The 19,195-nt window shown below is 41.6% G+C and overlaps 1 protein-coding gene across 1 annotated transcript in view; it reads left to right on the top strand.

Annotated features, from left to right (window-relative positions):
* Window positions 1-343: 343 nt before the first annotated feature.
* Window positions 344-19,195, top strand: part of LOC120993446 (SH2 domain-containing protein 1B-like) — a 39,185-nt gene continuing 20,333 nt past the window's right edge. Inside the window, 2 exon segments of the mRNA XM_040421952.1 lie at window positions 344-489; window positions 10,643-10,706. Of these exon segments, the coding sequence (XP_040277886.1) occupies window positions 356-489; window positions 10,643-10,706 (198 nt within the window). The 5' untranslated portion in view covers window positions 344-355.

Genomic DNA, 19,195 nt, shown 5'->3' with positions numbered 1-19,195 from the left:
TTAAATGCCCTATTTTTATGATATAATATAACTGTAGCGGGAACTTTTTACGTTTTCCATAAATTTTACCCGAAAGCCAAATATCCCCAAATTTTTGTGAGTAGTATATATAAATCTGCTCATTTCCTCCTTCTCTGTAACATGCTGCCTGCAGAATACACTGTATTTTCATGGTGACAGGTGTCTTTTAATTTATCTTCCATCGTGGTCACTCTACAGTTTAGACATTCACACCAAGCATTTCCTGTGTTAGTTGATGTGCTCTAAGTGATGTGTATATAATACACATAACTTCTGTAGCCCAAGCAGTAAGCTACAGTTTCTCTGTATTTCAAATAATTTTGACCATTATAAAATGGATCTGCCATGTTACCATGGGAACATAAGTATTAAAACTTGTGAAAATCTTCTGCTCCGAAAAGGAAAGAATGGATGCTTTTTGCTAAGGGACAGTGAATCCTATCCTGGAGCGTTGTGCCTGTGTGTCTTGTAAGTATGTTTTTTATTTGCTTGCACTGAAAGTATAATGTATTAATATGCACAGCAGCAGACAAGCACTCCAATAGTGATCCAAAAAAAATTAGGCTACTTTCACACTAGAGGCACGGACCACCGGCAGGCTGTTCCATCAGGTGAACAGCCTGTCAGATCCGTCCTGCCACTAGTGACCATATGCCCCCAGACTGCCGCTCCGTCCCCATTGACTATAATGAAGGTGGGGGCAGAGTTCCGGCGGGGGCAGAGTTCCGGTGGAGGCGCGGCGAGAGGCTGCCGGAATAAAACAACGACATGTCCAACATTTATTCTGGCAGCCTCTCGCCGTGCGCTGCCGTGCCTCCGCCGGAACTCTGCACCGCCCCCATTATAGTCAATGGGGATGGAGTGGCAGTCCGGGGGCACACGGTCACTAGGGGGAGGACGGATCGGACAGGCTGTTCACCCGACAGAACAGCCTGCCGGAGGTCCGTGCCACTAGTGTGAAAGTAGCCTTAGCCAGATCATTGATATGTTCATAAAGCTACTCATACACCTAAGGGTGCTGCCACGTGTTCAGGTTTTTTTATGCAGTATTTGACGCCAAAACCAGGAGCAGGTTAGCAAAAAGGGAGTAGCATTTAGTTTTAATACTTTCTCTCCTTTTTATGATTCACTTCTGATTTTGCCTTCAAAAACTGTACCAAAAACCCATGTGGCAGCACCCTCATTCTAGGCCTTGAAGTCAAGTAATCAGTCATATCATTGACTGACAGCACCCTCAGACAAAATAACAAGGTTTTGAATGAGTGCTTCCCATCTGCCCCTAACATTTACTGATCCTTTGAGTGGCTGTGTTTTCATAAGAAAGTGTGCTGCTTTGCACTTATTTTTTTCATAAACTTTGAAAGTTCGGTTAAACACTCTTAAAGGGTTAAACAAACTATATTTCATTTTAATACATTTATTTTTTATTACTTTTTTTATTACATTGCCCCAGGGACTGGAGCCTTGTCTCTCATGCTCACAATCTTGTGCATTAGTGAAATTTCTTGCACTGTATAAATATATAAAGCACCATATAAATGACTATTACTTTGACCCTGTTGGCCTGCTAAACCCCACACTCAGCTTAGTAGCACAGCCTGGGCACTTCTGCTGCTGCTCTACAGTTTAACTGAGCTGCACAGTAGAAAGTCTGCCCCTTTTGTTGTTTTTTTACATCCAACTGCTTGTGGCAAGCAGGGGGTCCTCTGATTTCCAGGGTCCCAAGCTTTTGCTTGATTTACATGATGGTAAAGTCTGCCACTGCTTATAAGGGTGAGATCTACTATTGTAAGTAGGGTTGAGCGAATCGAAGTATCCAAAGTGGACTTTGATTTGAATTTCAGGGAAAATTCAATTTGCTGCGAAGCCTAATTTCCTTTTGCTTCGTTGCAAAGAATTAATTTTCATTGAAATGGAGGTAAAAAAATAAATAAAATCAAACTCACCTCATCCATTTGAACGTGAAGAGGCCACTATTGTCATCTTGATCCCACGCAAAATCTCATGCGTAGTGACGTATGACGTCACAACACTGGCCAGTGTTATGACGTCATCACGCGCCCTGCGACATTTCACGCGGGATCTTCGATCAAAAACAAAAGAAGGGAGGTATATGGAAGAAGATAAAGTACTAGCTGACTGCCTCAATGAATACTTCTGTTCAGTTTTTACAAAGGAAAATGAAGGAAAAGGACCTCAGTTAGGAAGGAAGACTAATGAATCTTTTGACGCATGTGTCTTTACAGAGGAAGAGGTTTTAAGTCAGCTGTCTAAAATTAATACAAATAAGTCACAGGGGTCTGATGGGATACACCCAAAGCTATTAAAAGAGCTCAGCGGTGAACTAGCAAAACCATTAACAGATTTATTTAACCAATCACTGGTAACAGGAGTCGTCCCAGAAGATTGGAAATTAGCAAATGTTGTGCCCATTCACAAGAAAGGTAGTAGGGAGGAATCGGGCAACTATAGGCCAGTAAGCCTGACATCAATAGTGGGGAAATTAATGGAAACCATACTTAAGGAGAGGATTGTGGAACATCTAAAATCCTATGGATTGAAAGATGAAAAACAGCATGGGATTTACTTCAGGGAGATCATGTCAAACGAATCTTATAGATTTTTTTGATTGGGTGACTAAAATAATAGATGGTGGAGGTTCAGTAGACATCGCTTATCTAGACTTTAGCAAGGCTTTTGATACTGTCCCACATAGAAGGCTTATCAATAAATTAGAGTCTTTGGGCTTGGACTCCCATATTGTTGAATGGATTAGGCAGTGGCTGAGGGACAGACAACAGAGGGTTGTAGACGGACGAGCTATGTGAAGATCAGATAAGGCTGTAAGTGAATTTTTCCAGGCCATCCACGTGGCTCTTTCCTTCTTGGGAAGTTCGACACTTCTCTGGTGAAGTCTCTTAACATAGCTTTACCTTCGAAGAGTATAGGAGCTGCGAGTCCCAATGGGTTATATAAACTGCTTATGGCCGACAGTTCTCCTCTGCGAATAAAAAGTTTTTCTTCTCTGTTAATCTGGAAGGTGAAGGTATCAGCTTTTATGTCCCAGAGTAGGCCAAGGCTCTGTTGCATCGGAGGTGAGTCACAGCCTAGATCTAAATCCTTTAAATCTTCTGTATGGTCCTAAAGGCTTCCATCAATTTCTGGCTGTTAGAAGCGATCTTGTGTAGCCTCAGGTTAGACAGAGAGAGCATCTCCTTGGTTCTTTTAAGAAGACTGATTGCAGTCTCATCTGAGGGCATTGATTTCAGACAGTCATCCACATAGAAGTCCTTCTCTACAAAGAGTCTGACATCTGCTCCGTACTTCTCTTCTACTTTCTGAGCTGCACGTCTTAATCCATAGATGGCAACTGCAGGAGAAGGACTATTGCCGAAGATGTGAACTTTCATACGATACTCTGTAACATCTTTAGAGGGATCGTTGTCCTTGAACCATAGGAATCTCAAGAAATTTCTATGATCCTTTTTAACTAGGAAGCAATGGAACATCTGTTGGATATCAGCCGTGAATGCAACTGAGTCTCTGCGAAAACAGAGGAGCACTCCTATGAGCTTGTTGTTTAGATCCGGGCCTGAAAGCAAAACGTCGTTCAATGATACGCCTTCAAACTTGGCACTTGAGTCAAACACTACTCTGATCTGATTAGTACAAAAGTAAGTTACGAAGGAATGGCGTGAAGAAACAGTAAAGCCCCTGACTGGAGCTTAACTCAGAAGATAACTAAATAACCTATAGAGAGACACTGAGAACTACTAAGCTAAAAAATATTATTTTATTGAGTATATAGTTAAAAGCATATACAAAGAGATGACAGACAAATGCAAAAAGTGCAGTACAATCCTGGGAGAGTTTATCAAGTATAACAGAGTAATAAGGTAAGTGACCTAAATGTAAGCGCCTATAAGTAAAAAAGCTCCTATAGAACATATACATTGGAAAGAGTATCCACTATTAGTAAGGGTGCAAGTAATGGCATCAAATATAAGGTGCAAGTGCATGCTATATTTTATAAGCAAAAAGAAAGGAGAAATATCAACACTCAAATGTGGATCTCTTAAATGTATAAGTATATTTGTTTAGCCAGATACAGCAAACAGTAAAGTGCATGTGCAAGCTGTAGGAGATAATGAGCAGAAAACATAACCAAAGTTGGTTCAAGAGACAAAGAAACCGCAACAAGTAACAAATCGAAACGCGCGTCGGGGTGTGCAGTCTTCCTGTGGATTTGTTACCTCTTACACACGGTATGTGACCTTGCCTTCTTGGACCGCATGTTTGATGTTACTTGTTGCGGTTTCTCTGTCTCTTGAACCAACTTTGGTTATGTTTTCTGCTCATTATCTCCTGCAGCTTGCACATGCACTTTACTGTTTGCTGTATCTGGCTGAACAGATATACTTATACATTTAAGAGATCCACATTTGAGTGTTGATATTTCTCCTTTCTTTTTGCTTATAAAATATAGCATGCACTTGCACTTTATATTTGATGCCATTGATTGTATATGAAATCTTTTATGTACAGAGAAAATACCATTTGCAGTTGCAGAAACCGACAGCACTATTGTCTATATCACCTCATCTAGGACCTTATAGGTCCATAGACGTTAAGTGCCACCGGCTCCTGCACCATTGAATGAAACACATTTTAATATATTAGTTTTGTTTTAATTTTATTGATATTGTATTTTATTGAAGGTATATATGTGACAGGTGATACCATCCCTATTTTTATCCCAATAAAGCATGTTTATATTCCATATATGAGTGCCAGTTCAATCCTTTATATGTTATATAGGAGCTTTTTTACTTATAGGCGCTTACATTTAGGTCACTTACCTTATTACTCTGTTATACTTGATAAACTCTCCCAGGATTGTACTGCACTTTTTGCATTTGTCTGTCATCTCTTTGTATATACTTTTAACTATATACTCAATAAAATAATATTTTTTAGCTTAGTAGTTCTCAGTGTCTCTCTATAGGTTATTTACTACTCTGATCTGACCTGGCTTCTTCGGGTGCTACACCCAAAACATAGGTAGGTACCAGCACTCTTCCGAATCTCGAGTATGGGTGCTAGCTCTGCATGACCATTCCGGAATATTTTTTCCATGAAGGTAAAGAAGTGATCTCTCATCTCAGGTTTACATCATAGGCTGTACCTGAGAGAGACAAATCGTTTGAAAATGTGTTCTCTATTGTTGGGTAAGCATTGTCTTTGAGGCTTAAAAGGGTAGAGGTGCAACCCAGCTTTTTGTTTCGTTCTGCACCATTCCCTGCTCCATTTTATCTAGGAACAGTCTATCTTCGAATGACATCGCCATACGATTGTCCTCTTTAGTCTTGCGGAAGACTGTGGATCCCAGGTGGTCTTGACTGCCATCCCAGATTAAGTCATCGTAGGTGGGACTTGCAAAGGTAGCTGGTGAGGAAGTAGTTTGAGGCAGTTCGCATGGTTGGAGAAGAGATGGGCGTCTATTCTCAAGTTGTCGGTTTGTGTACACCTCCCAAACAGACCTCCCTACAATGACCCATCCTAGGTCAAGTCTCTGGGTGTATGGAGCGTTGTGAGGTCCATTGATCTGCTGTCTAACCTTGTGGACCTGTAGAATATCCCTCATGAGGAGTAGGACTATCTGAGCTTCAGGATCAAGGTTCGAGATCAGGTGTCTTATACGCTTCAGGTGAGGCTGGTGCACTGCTACTTCTGGCGTGGATATCTCAGACCTATTGTCAGGAATCTGGTTACACTCCAGTATAGTTGGTAAAGGCGGACACACTTGACCATTGCTGGACTCAACTATGTAGCTGCTTGCTCTCCTTCCTGCTGTTTCCACAGTACCAGCACAAGTTTTTAGAGAGTAGGGGGCACCGGGTCCTCTGATGTCGAAGCTATCAAAGAAGGCAGATTTCGCTAATGACTTGTTACTTTGAATTGCATGCATTTTGATGGCTTTGTCTCGGTCATCTGCTGGGTAAACTCTCACTAGGGAGATTTTAGAGCAGGATCTGCCTCCTCTTAGGTCTCTGCAAACCTCTGTAGATTTAGAAGTAATTGCCAAAGTGTCAGTATTTGTGTCCTTCAGCTCCCCGCTATGCTCTTGGGTTTTGGGTAAAGCTCACGAAGCCCACGATGGCCCAGGGTGTAGAGCTGTGTTATGATCTGTGCTGTCACATTTGGCACACTTAGTACTAACCTCACAGTCCCTGGCAAAGTGCGAAGTTGAAGAGCAGCATTTAAAACAGATGTTGTTCTCCTTGAGGAAGGTCTTGCGGTCTTTCAATGACTTTTCCCTGAAGGTTCTGCACTTAAGTAGGGAATGAGGCTTCCTGTGTAAGGGACACTGTCTGCTCGGGTCCTTGGGTTTGTCCCCTCCTTGATAGGAGCTGAACTCTTTATGGACTGAACCTGTGGAAGAAACGTTAATTTTGTGGATCTCCACCGTTGCCCTACGAGGTTTACTGACTGAGGTGGTGCCACATGACATCATGAAATCAAAGCTAGGATCATTTCAGATTTTTGCTTGTTCAGAGACAAAATCTACAAAAACATTAAATGGAGGAAATGGTACATTGTAAGTCTGTTTATACCGAGAACCATACATGACCCACTTCTCTTGCAGGTAGTATGGGAGCTTCTGAACTATGGGATTCACACCTTTCGCAGTGTCAAGGAATGTCAATCCCACCAGATCTCCTTCTGCCTTTGCTACAGTCAGCTCCATTAATAAGTCACTTAACTCCCTAAGCTTTGAATAGCCTTTGTTCACTATTTTTGGAAAGTCCTCAATTCTCTTAAATGTCGGGTATTTATTTCATATAAGATATGAAATCATAAAAATTATGATTTCATATTTTTATGAAATATGAAAAATTAAAAATTTAATTGGCGGACATATAAACGCCAGTTCTTTTATTGATGAGATCTAAAGTTAATTTGTGCAGATAATGAAACAGGGTGCAATTAATTATATAAAATATAATTTATTACAAATAAATACATGCAGTAAAAATGGCATACAAATGAATATAAGGATAATATCAAAATTGACCACAAGATGATGCTCCGCCGTTTATGCCGGGCTCACTTAATTTAGTACACCAAATACAATATAATGTTATTCAAATTATCATCAAATTATTATAATGTAACAACGACAATAAAACAATAGAAATGAATCTGTGGAAAATCCCTTATGCTCAATCAAAGAATATGGCAGTAAGAGACATCTTATAAATACGCCCGTTGGCCTAACTACGGATAATAAAATCCGATCAGAGATTCCACTCTGATAGCAATATTACAAGAATTCTAATGATGTGCACGTTCATTAAAATTTCCCATAAAATTATTGTTTTAACACTATTGACCCACTAATAATGGGGTCTCAACTATATGCCAATTGGAGCGATTTATAATTACTGCAAATGAAATAAATTATACATTACCCTGGCTTTGGGATAAAGAGCTTTTAGAATGGACCCAGCTTTCCAAGGTTCAGATATGTCCCGTCCTATGGTATGTTCCTGACGTGTGAAGTGATGCTGATGAATGAATCTTTGTAAAGAGTTCCGTTGTGAAGAAGTCCTTGTGAAGTTTTTCTTTTTGTGAAGTTTGTGAAGTGTTTGAAGTCCCTGCTCTTCCAAAAACTGGATCAGATATCCCAATCCTTATCTATGCCCATCCCCTCTTGGATTAGGGATTACCAATTAGATAAGGTGGGTGTGACGTATGTTAAACATGGGGATGATGTCATCTAATTGACATTCCTAAGAAACTTCTGCCCATCTACCACTTGATGGCACTGTTGTATCATATAACAATTTTGAATATTTTAAGAATTAACATATATACAGATTGTTTTATTACTACTTAAACTTTGCCCTTTCACACCTTAAATCAATTAGGAGGGGCTCTTTCTGACACTTTGCTCAGACTGACTGGCGGTATCAGAAGTTTCCCTAATCCCTGAATTTATGGGGCAGATAGGAGTAATGATGGTTTTTCTGGTTTGTGTACCTTAACTGTCTTCAGCTATTGAGTAATGATGTTTGAAATAACATCAGCTCCTCTAAAATAAACCCTATTTAAGAAATTTCCACTTAAACACATTTTATATCCCCTAGAATATACCCTCTCAGTGAGATATAGACATATAAAGATACATTAATAATATTTGGTTATAATACATCAATATTGCATAGTATATATGAATCATTAATAAGTTCAAACGCTAAATAAATGCACACAGGAATATATCTATATGCGAATATATGAATAGATATCTGTTCCACACCAGATGTGTTTTATGGACGTCTCTTATCAGATCATGGTTTAGCCATGAAACACCCATTGTTCCTCAGACAGACAAGTTTAGAGAAACCAGTGTAGATAAATCCATGTCTCTAAACAATAATATGAGTATAGTCTTCTCTATATATTCACTTTTAACACATTGAACTTGCTATGAACCCATCTTGGTTTTTTTCAGGTTCATGCTGATCACATGTTGTTAAAGGCAATGATCATCCATATTGAATATGGTATCATCAGATACATTGTACACTTATGAAAATGCACAACATAAATAAGGCGCTTTCTACGACCTTTGCTGCGCCATAAACCCCATCAAGTCTATCCCAGACCCTTTTTAGACCAACGTCTGGATAATTTATATTGATGTCTCTAATCCTTTTAGCGTGTTCGGCGGACTCACTTCCCAGCCATTTTACCAGGAGATCCAATTCCTCACTACATGACAGACCTATGTCTCTGGTGGCATTTTGGAAGGAAGCTCGCCAAACTCTATAGTTCTCAGCGTGGTCACTGAACTTTACAAGTCCCTTGGTGACCAGCTCACGTCGAACAAGGAACCTGGCAAAGTCCATTGTAGCTTGATTGGCGCTGGTGTTGTGTTGTCAGAGTGAATGTGTGGTGCACGGCCATACCTGTTGGAAGTCTCTGGTTTAATCCGGTCTGTGTAATACCGTTCTGAAGCGAAGGGCATCTCTCTTAGCAGGGGTGAATTTCTGATTCTCTGTTCTGGAGAGGAGTTGTTGTAGCCGGTTTCACTCTGATGTGTATTCTCTAGTTTGCTGACTGACTGATAGTCGACTTTCTGATGATCCGAATAAGCATGTTGGTTGGCTTGGCTTGTCAACAAACTGCTTTGTATTAAGCTGTGGATCTGGGTCGTCGTCTGACTTGGAATGTTGATAGACGTATTGTAAGATTCGCTGTTCTGGATCTCGGAATTCAAGTTCTGGCTGGATGATGCTGCGATGACTCTTGGTTTCTAGATGTTCCGAGGCTTCTAGAAAGTCTGCTTCTGCTATGGCAGCTGCTGTCTCTTTATCAGCGCCGAGTTGCTTCAAGTTGAGCTTTCTCCATTCTCAGGGAAGCTTCAAGTTGCACTTTCTCCAGCTTTATCTGCATCTCTTGTTCTGTGAAGCTGGATTTTGACTTTGCAGCTTCTGCTTTTGCGCAGGCAATGGTGGCAGCTTCTCTGATCGATGTCCTGTTAGAGGCACTTATCTGAGACCTTGTCTTGACTGAAGATGCTCGACTATTACACATGTTGTGACTGTTAGGAGACTGCTGCAATATCTGTAACTAGGCTCTGCGTGGATAACGGCGGGCTCCGTATAGTCTGTTATTCGGTGCGACTGTTAGGAGACTGCTGCGATATCTGTATGCAGGCTCTGCGTGGATAATGGCGGGTTCTGTATAGTCTGATCTTCTGAGCTTGTTCTCAGCAGTTGTTTCACTATACTGTCCTCATACACGTTAGCACTGTGTGTAATCTGACATGTAGCTAAACTCCCTGTTTTTTGGAGAAAAAGAGACTGTTCAGCTTTAACCTTCTCTTTATTGCTAGTAGACTGCGACAGGAAAGGTGAAACTACAGAATAAAACTGTAATATTTCAGAACATAAATATCCATAGTACATGGCATGAATAAAGAATATCTGCTATACATACAGTACATGAGGTAATACAATGATAATGAGCTATCAAATACAAGAAACATATAATAACTACAGTGTAATGTCACATATATAGTGTCCTTACCAACTATGCTTCAAACAGGCTGTATAAGAAATCATGGAGCAGAAGAACTAGTGAGATAGTGGCTTTTCACACAGACATAAGATGGCTACTGCTTCTAATACAAGCACAAGACTGCAAAGAACCAGGAACTACCCACAATGCCCTGGGACTCCCATAATGCATAGGAAAACAGGCTAGGTGAAATACACTAAACTCACCAATAGATGGTGCTGTTACCATACAATATAATGAAGATGAAATACAACACAGGTAAATTGCAATGTCAAAACTGATAAACACACAGAAACAACTGGATTTGCATCTGAGGGAAAAACAATACAGTTTCTATTAAAAAAAAAAAGGTTAATCAAGTTTCATAGTCCAGAGCACACAGCATTGATCAATTACTTATGTTATACAGTGTATATGTGTCAAGGCAGAAAATGTTAATCTTTTAGTATGGGTAGACACATATAGAGAATAAGAAAAGTTTAAATATAACTAAATTCTATGATACATATCTAATGATTCAATCTTGCATTGCTAGGCATGGAAGATTGATCTATACATACAGAATTTTTAAAAATATTGATGGGCATTACATTATTCAGGTAAGGAAATGTTATACTTTGAATGTTATGCTATCGATATTATGAGTGTTTCTACTTCTCAAAAGCCTTAGCATCATATATTATTTGTGGTCACGGCGTACCTGTGTGACGTAGGCAACTAGGGACGTGACCATCAACCTGCCTAACTAACTAGACCTAAGCTGCTTGAATTGTGTCATAACCGCTGCGTAGGAGGGACGCCTAAAGAGGGCATACCCTGTAAGATGTAACATGAAAAAGAAGGGCGGGTTGGGAGGGTACACAGCACCGACACTGAGCCCGGAGGGGAACACCTATCAGGTTAATGAAGGCTGCTGACGCCCCTCCCACAAATCCAGGCCAATAAATCGGCCTTCATACTTGTGGTCACGGCTTACCTGTGTGGCGTAGGCAACTAGGGACGTGACCATCAACCTGCCTAACTAACTAGACCTAAGCGGCTTGAATTGTGCCAGAACCGCTGTGTAGGAGGGACGCCCGAAGAGAGCAAAACACCACAACTAAATGATTAGCAATACTTTATTACAAACAAACACTACATGACCAACTTCTGAAATGCGAGCAACATCTCTCTATTAGGCTGAGGTATATACCGATTAATACATGAAGAGCGTCAACGACCTAGTTTGCGGATAATATAGGCCGGCACTTTGTTCCTGGAGGCAGCGGAAGCAGCACCTATCCTGAAGGAATTACCCGACACAGTAGCCGGGTTCAGCCCTAAATTGGTCACCAGCATATGGACATGATGCACAAACTGAGATGTGGTGAGTGGTGCCATGGGAAACGGCAACAGAGGACTCTCTAGGTCACGGTCCGCTAAGGCTGTCAGTAACTGCTGAAAGACCTGAACCGGGCACCATGAATGGGACGTTGGAAAGAAAGTGACCTGAGTAGGGGGTCCTGTCTGAGACGTCTTGATGACTGGTAAGGACAGCGTGTAGCCGTCGGGGCTCCGGCTCAACTGGTTGAGGCTGACAAACCTGCTATTGGTGGAAGTGCACATGAACTCGCCCGGCCTCATGAACCCATAGAATGCTAAGTAGATGGCGGCTTTAAGCACTAGACTGGGGAGTACACCGAGAGGGGCTCTATCCAGCATGTCAGACAAGTCTTGAAAGATTTTGCAGTGACAGCCTGTCTGCGTGGCTGGCCTCCCGTACTACATTTACCCAACCCTGCAATGCGGGGCAAAAAACGTGAGCAGGAAATAGGGACCCCCGCTCAGGATGACTTATGGCGGAAAAATGTTGTACCTCAGCCAGGTAGGACCGAACAGTGTTGTGAAAACAGCCTTTAATTCTGAGTGACAGTAACCTATGACGCAATATACTGTATAATCTATAAAGCTAGTATTCCCCTGGGGGTATTTTTTCCTGAAACCTGCCGAACGTGTTCCGACCTACAGTACAGACCAAAAGTTTGGACACACCTTCTCATTCAAAGAGTTTTCTTTATTTTCCTGACTATGAAAATTGTAGATTCAAACTGAAGGCATCAAAACTATGAATTAACACATGTGGAATTATATACATAACAAACAAGTGTGAAACAACTGAAAATATGTCATATTCTAGGTTCTTCAAAGTAGCTACCTTTTGCTTTGATTACTGCTTTGCACACTCTTGGCATTCTCTTGATGAGCTTTAAGAGGTAGTCCCCTGAAATGGTTTTCACTTCACAGGTGTGCCCTGTCAGGTTTAATAAGTGGGATTTCTTGCCTTATAAATGGGGTTGGGACCATCAGTTGCGTTGAGGAGAAGTCAGGTGGATACACAGCTGATAGTCCTACTGAAAGAACTGTTAGAATTTGTATTATGGCCAGAAAAAAAGCAGCTAAGTAAAGAAAACCCGTGGCCATCATTACTTTAAGAAATGAAGGTCAGTCAGTCAGCCGAAAATTGGGGGAGGGAAACTTTGAAAGTGAGGGCTATTTGACCATGAAGGAGAGTGATGGGGTGCTGCGCAAGATGACCTGGCCTCCACAGGTCACCGGACCTGAACCCAATCGAGATGGTTTGGGTGAGGCTGGACCGCAGAGTGAAGGCAAAAGGGCAACAAGTGCTAAGCATCTCTGGGAACTCCTTCAAGACTGTTGGAAGACCATTTCAGGGGACTACCTCTTGAAGCTCATCAAGAGAATGCAAGAGTGTGCAAAGCAGTAATCAAAGCAAAAGGTGGCTACTTTGAAGACCTAGAATATGACATATTTTCAGTTGTTTCACACTTGTTTGTTATGTATATAATTCCACATGTGTTAATTCATAGTTATGATGCCTTCATAGTCATGAAATAAAGAAAACTCTTTGAATGAGAAGTGTGTCCAAACTTTTGGTCTGTACTGTATGTTATAACTCCTGCCCTGTTAAATGACAATGACCTGGCTACCAGGCTGTGTGCAGTAACCAGTTAGTCCATAATTAACGCTGAGAAAGGAGGAATCGAGGCCCCTATGTCGCCTGCTTCTGACATGACCTGTGAAAAGAGGGAGAAGTTAGTCCGTGACAACGCATCAGCCGCCACGTTCTGTGTACCTTGGACATGGGAACAACAGTAGTGAAAGTTGTACTGTAACGAGAGCTGAACTAGATGTCTTGCGAAAAGACATAACCTGTGGGGATTTAGATCTACCTTTCATTAAAATGTCCACTGTAACCGAATTATCTGAAATGAACACGACTGTGGAAACTGGCCCATGAGCTACCCCAAACATATGCGGCAAGCCACTATGGGGTAAAGTTCGAACAAGGCTGAAGTCTGTAGAAAACCCGGGATCTGTCTAACCTCTCCGGGCCATGTCCCGGCCATCCAGTCGGTGCTAAAAATGGCAGCAAAAACCAGTGCCAGCGGAAGAATCAGAAAAGACCATGGGAGACGAACTAGAAGCCACGGGAATGAAAAAAGAATATCCCGTTCCAGTGGTTTCAGAAACTGGTCTCACATGACTAGATCTGCTACTGCCTGGCCATCTACTGGCTATCCTGATGTGGTGCCGTGGGAAGAAGAACCAACAGATGGCAAATGAACGAACTACCCTGTAGAATAATGCGCATAGCAAAGTTTAACATGCCCAATACTGACTGTAAATCTGCCTTCGTCGCCACCCTCACTACACAGTGAACTTGTGGATGACTTCCTTGATCCTCACACAGTTTGTCATCTGGCAGTTTGGCTAAAATGTTCCCTGAATCTAGCATGATGCCCAGGAACGTGATGACAGTGGATGGGCCTTCGACCTTCTTGGTGACATTGACACATCTAGCTGAGAAAAAAAACTGCTAGTAAAGTTTATTAGTCCCTGCGGTGTACGTCTCATACGTTTAATCAATAAAAAAATCATCCAGATAGTGGATTACATGTTCGCAATGGAACTTGGTTTCCAAAATCCAATGCAGGGCCTGTGCAAACTGACAAACAAACCAAGGGCTACTGTCAAGGCTGAGGATGGGGAAAACCCTCAGCCGGTGGATGACAGAAGATGATGCGATCAGCTACTAGGCCAGGACCAGGAATCAGGAGCAGGTCACCTCCTATTACGTCCCTAATTCTGACCCTGACTCCTAGCTGTATGAGCCGACCCTGATGGTGGGGAGGGCTCCATACTCCGGATCCTTGGGTCCCTACTTAGCCCTCAGGGTGGCCCTGAACTAGGAGCAGGGTTAAGACGGCCTGTTCCTCCTAGATGCGGACGAACAGGAGTCTCACAGGCCAAGCTGCAAGGAAGGGGAAACAAATACAACATATGAATATGGCAGGTGAACTAAAGCAGTTCCAAACCTACCTGCCCCAGCCACGCTGACTGGAACCCGTGCATGACTACTGATGTCCACACAACACTAAGGGACACAGAACACCACACATATCACACAGGTAATCCAGGACATCCATAGTTGCAATAAACCGATAGACCATAAAGACATCTTCAAACATCAGACATAAAGTTTATGACCACAAGGGTGGCCCTCACTGGCAGATGGTCTATAACCAGGAGGATGCCTCCAGCAAACCATGGCTGAAGTACCCCCCAGATACAGGCATCCAGAGGAAGCTAAATAGCCAAAGTGGCCACACCCACACACACACCCAGTGTTCACACACTAAGAAGGGAGTTAACCCTTTCCTACACCAATTTTTGGCTAAATTTTACCTGTGACTACCCCTACCGGGCTCACCTCCAGTGGTCGAATGGTGACACCAAAAAAGGTCCTATGAGAAACCCTTTCTCTAACTCAGCCTCTAACAACTTGTCCACTGATGTTGGGGCTCTCTCCGCAGACTGTATGGAACCTACCATGAACCCGTGACCAAGAAATTGACAAAACTTAGGATCATGATGACCCTTTCAGCCATAACTGTAAATAATAAGTGTTTTATGACACTCATGTATGCTTTATCTGATTTTAATATATCAAGCTCTCTTAGGGTGAGCTCTGAAACAATTGGTGCAGACATGAAGCTCAGAATTACAAGCTGTAATTACAGCTAAGAAATTAAAGTTTCTGCAAATCTGAGATTTCTCTAAATGTTTGATAAGGCGACCTAACTTATCCACCATGCGGTACCCCCTGTGAGCGTACCGACGGACCAGCTGAAGAGACTTTGAAACTCGTCTCGAGCAGGCAGATGTACTATGACACCATTCGGCAGTGTGAAATATAGACTGACAAAGTGAGCACGATGGGGCTTTAAGCCCTGCAAAGTGTCTGCAGAAATCTCAGTGTCTATATTGGCCCAATTAAAGGTTACCTGAAACTGACTGGAGTGCTGCTGCTGCTTTCGCAGCAAAATAACAGTGGTAAATCGTAAAACGCCGCACCGCCATACTTATGCCCCAAATCAGTGACGCTATAAAGGTAGAGATCCAATTCCTCCGGTACGTACTAACTTGAAATCAGTATTCCGGCGCCCCAGGGGTTAATCAGAACGTGATTTCAGCTGAAATTATTCAGCCGGCATCCTGTGACAACGCCAGGGGGGGTCATGTGACCCCCCGTGTCGGCGATCGCAGCAAACCGCAGGTCAATTCAGACCTGCGGTTTGCTGCGCTTTTTGCAGTTTCTGATCCCCGCGGTCCCTGACCGCGGGGATCAGAAACTTTTGAGTGCCTAAAATCAATATTTTAGGCACTCAATATTTTAGGGGGGTGTCGCATGCGGTGGGGGCGTTGCGGGAGGCGGGCGGTGCGGCAGGCGGGATCGCGATCCCCCGCCCGCCTCCCCATGAATGATCGTTGGCTTCTAGTGGGTATACCAGGGTGCCAGAACATTGCTGGCACCCTGGTATAAACGACTGACATCTGTGCAGATGTCAGCCGTTTAACCCTTTCCATACCGCGGTCCGTACGGACCGCTGTATGGAAAAAGTTAACTGTCATCGGTCAGGGAGCTCCCTCCCTCTCCATCGGGGGGCTGCTGTGCCTTTGCAGCCCCCCGATGGAGAGGGAGAGAGCCCCCCGACAGCCCCCCTCAGCCCTGTGCTTACCCTTCCCCGTCTGCGAAGTTGTGGCAGACGGGGAAGGTTCCCATGGCAACAGGACGCTGTCTCAGGCGTCCTGCTGTCCATGGTGCTGAACAGATCTATGCTAAAAGCAGAGATCTGTTCAGTGTAAGTAAAATACAGTAACAGTGCAATATTATATTGTACTGTACTGTATTATACAGACATCAGACCCACTGGATCTCAAGAACCAAGTGGGTCTGGAGTCAAAAAAATGTAAAAAAAAAGTGAAAAAAAGTTAAGATAAAAAAAAAAAACATTCATCACTGAATAAAAAAAAATAAAATAAATACACTACACATATTAGGTATCGCCACGTCCGTAACGACCTGATCTATAAAACGTTCATGTTACTTTCCCGCACGGTGTGAACACCATAAAAATAAAAAAAATTCAAACTATGAGAAAATTGAAATTTTGCCCACCTTACTTCCCAAAAAAGGTAATAAAAGTGATCAAAAAGTCACATGTACGCCAAATAGTACCAATCAAACCGTCATCTCATCCCGCAAAAATCATACCCTACCCAAGATAATCGCCCAAAAAACTGAAAAAAACTATGGCTCTCAGACTAAAGAAACACTAAAACATGATTTTTTTTGTTTCAAAAATGAATCATTGTGTAAAACTACATAAATAAAAATAAAGTATACATATTAGGTATCGCCGCGTCCGTATCGACCGGCTCTATAAAAATATGACATGATCTAACCCCTCAGGTGATCACCGTAAAAAATAAAAAATAAAAACGGTGTAAAAAAAGCCTTTTTTTGTCATCTTACGTCGCAAAAAGTGTAATAGCAAGCGATCAAAAAGTCATATGCACCCCAAAATAGTGCCAATCAAACCGTCATCTCATCCCGCAAAAAATGAGACCCTACTCAAGATAATTGCCCAAAAACTGAAAAAACTATGGCTCTCAGACTATGGAAATACTAAAACATGATTTTTTTGGTTTCAAAAATGAAATCATTGTATAAAACTTACATAAATAAAAATAAAGTATACATATTAGGTATCGCCGCGTCCTTATCGACCGGCTTTATTAAAATATCACATGATCTAACCGCTCAGGTGACCACCGTAAAAAATAAAAAATAAAAACGGTGTAAAAAAAGCAATTTTTTGTCATCTTACGTCACAAAAAGTGTAATAGCAAGCGATCAAAAAGTCATATGCACCCCAAAATAGTGCCAATCAAACCATTATCTCATCCCGCAAAAAATGAGACCCTACTCAAGATAATCGCCCCAAAAACTGAAAAGACTATGGCTCTCAGACTATGGAAACACTAAAACATGATTGTTTTTGTTTCAAAAATTAAATCATTGTGTAAAACTTACATAAATAAAAATAAAGTATACATATTAGTATCGCCGCGTCTGTATCGACCGGCTCTATAAAAATATCACATGATCTAACCCCTCAGGTGACCACCAGTAAAAAATAAAAAATAAAAACGGTGTAAAAAAGCATTTTTTGTTATCTTACGTCACAAAAAGTGTAATAGCAAGCGATCAAAAAGTCAAATGCCCCCCAAATAGTGCCAATCAAACCGTCATCTCATCCCGCAAAAATGAGACCCTACTCAAGATAAACGCCCAAAAACTGAAAAAACTATGGCTCTTAGACTATGGAGACACTAAAACTTTTTTGGTTTTAAAAATGAAGTTATTGTATAAAACTTACATAAATAAAAAAAATTGTATACATATTAGGTATCGCCGCGTCCGCGACAACCTGCTCTATAAAATTACCACTTTGATCTAACCTGTCAGATGAATGTTGTAAATAACAAAAAAAAAAAATAAACGTGCCAAAAAGCTATTTCTTGTTACCTTGCCGCACAAAAAGTGTAATATAGAGCAACCAAAAATCATATGTACCCTAAACTAGTACCAACAAAGCTGCCACCTATTCCGTACTTTCTAAAATGGGGTCACTTTTTTTGGAGTTTCTACTCTCGGGGTGCAACAGGGGGGCTTCAAATGGGACATGGTGTAAAAAAAAACAGTCCAGCAAAATCTGCCTTCCAAAAACCGTATATGGCATTCCTTTCCTTCTGCGCCCTGCTGTGTGCCCGTACAGCGGTTTACGAACACTTATGGGGTGTTTCTGTAAACTACAGAATCAGGGCCATAAATAATGAGTTTTGTTTAGCTGTTAACCCTTGCTTTGTAACTGGAAAAAAAATATTAAAATGGAAAATCTGCCAAAAAAGTGAAATTTTGAAATTGTATCTCTATTTTCCATTAAATCTTGTGCAAAACCTAAAGGGTTAACAAAGTTTGTAAAATCAGTTTTGAATACCTTGAGGGGTGTAGTTTCTTAGATGGGGTCACTTTTATGGAGTTTCTACTCTAGGGGTGCATCAGGGGGCTTTAAATGGGACATGGTGTCAAAAAAACAGTCCAGCAAAATCTGGCTTCCAAAAGCCAAAACGGCCGCACCTTTCACTCTACGCCCCGCTGTGTGGCCGTACAGTAGTTTAGGGCCACATATGGGGTGTTTCTGTAAACGGCAGAGTCAGGGCAATAAAGATACAGTCTTGTTTGGCTGTTAACCCTTGTTTTGTTAGTGGAAAAAATGGGTTAAAATGGAAAATTAGGCAAAAAAATGAAATTCTCAAATTTCATCCCCATTTGCCAATAACTCTTGTGCAATACCTAAAGGGTTAACGAAGTTTGTAAAATCAGTTTTGAATACCTTGAGGGGTGTAGTTTATAGATGGGTCATTTTTGGGCGGTTTCTATTATGTAAGCCTCGCAAAGTGACTTCAGACCTGTAGTGGTCCCTAAAAATTTGGTTTTTGTAAATTTCTGACAAATTTCAGGTTTGCTTCTAACTTCTAAGCCTTGTAACATCCCAAAAAATAAAATATCAATCCCAAAATGCTACAAACATGAAGTAGACATATGGGGAATGTAAAGTCATCACAATTTTTGGGGGTATTACTATGTATTACAGAAGTAGAGAAACTGAAACTTTGAAAT

Source organism: Bufo bufo, chromosome 3 (genome assembly GCF_905171765.1).
Source record: "Bufo bufo chromosome 3, aBufBuf1.1, whole genome shotgun sequence".
Taxonomy (NCBI): Eukaryota; Metazoa; Chordata; class Amphibia; order Anura; family Bufonidae; genus Bufo; species Bufo bufo.
This window is presented reverse-complemented; position numbering and strand designations above follow the sequence as displayed.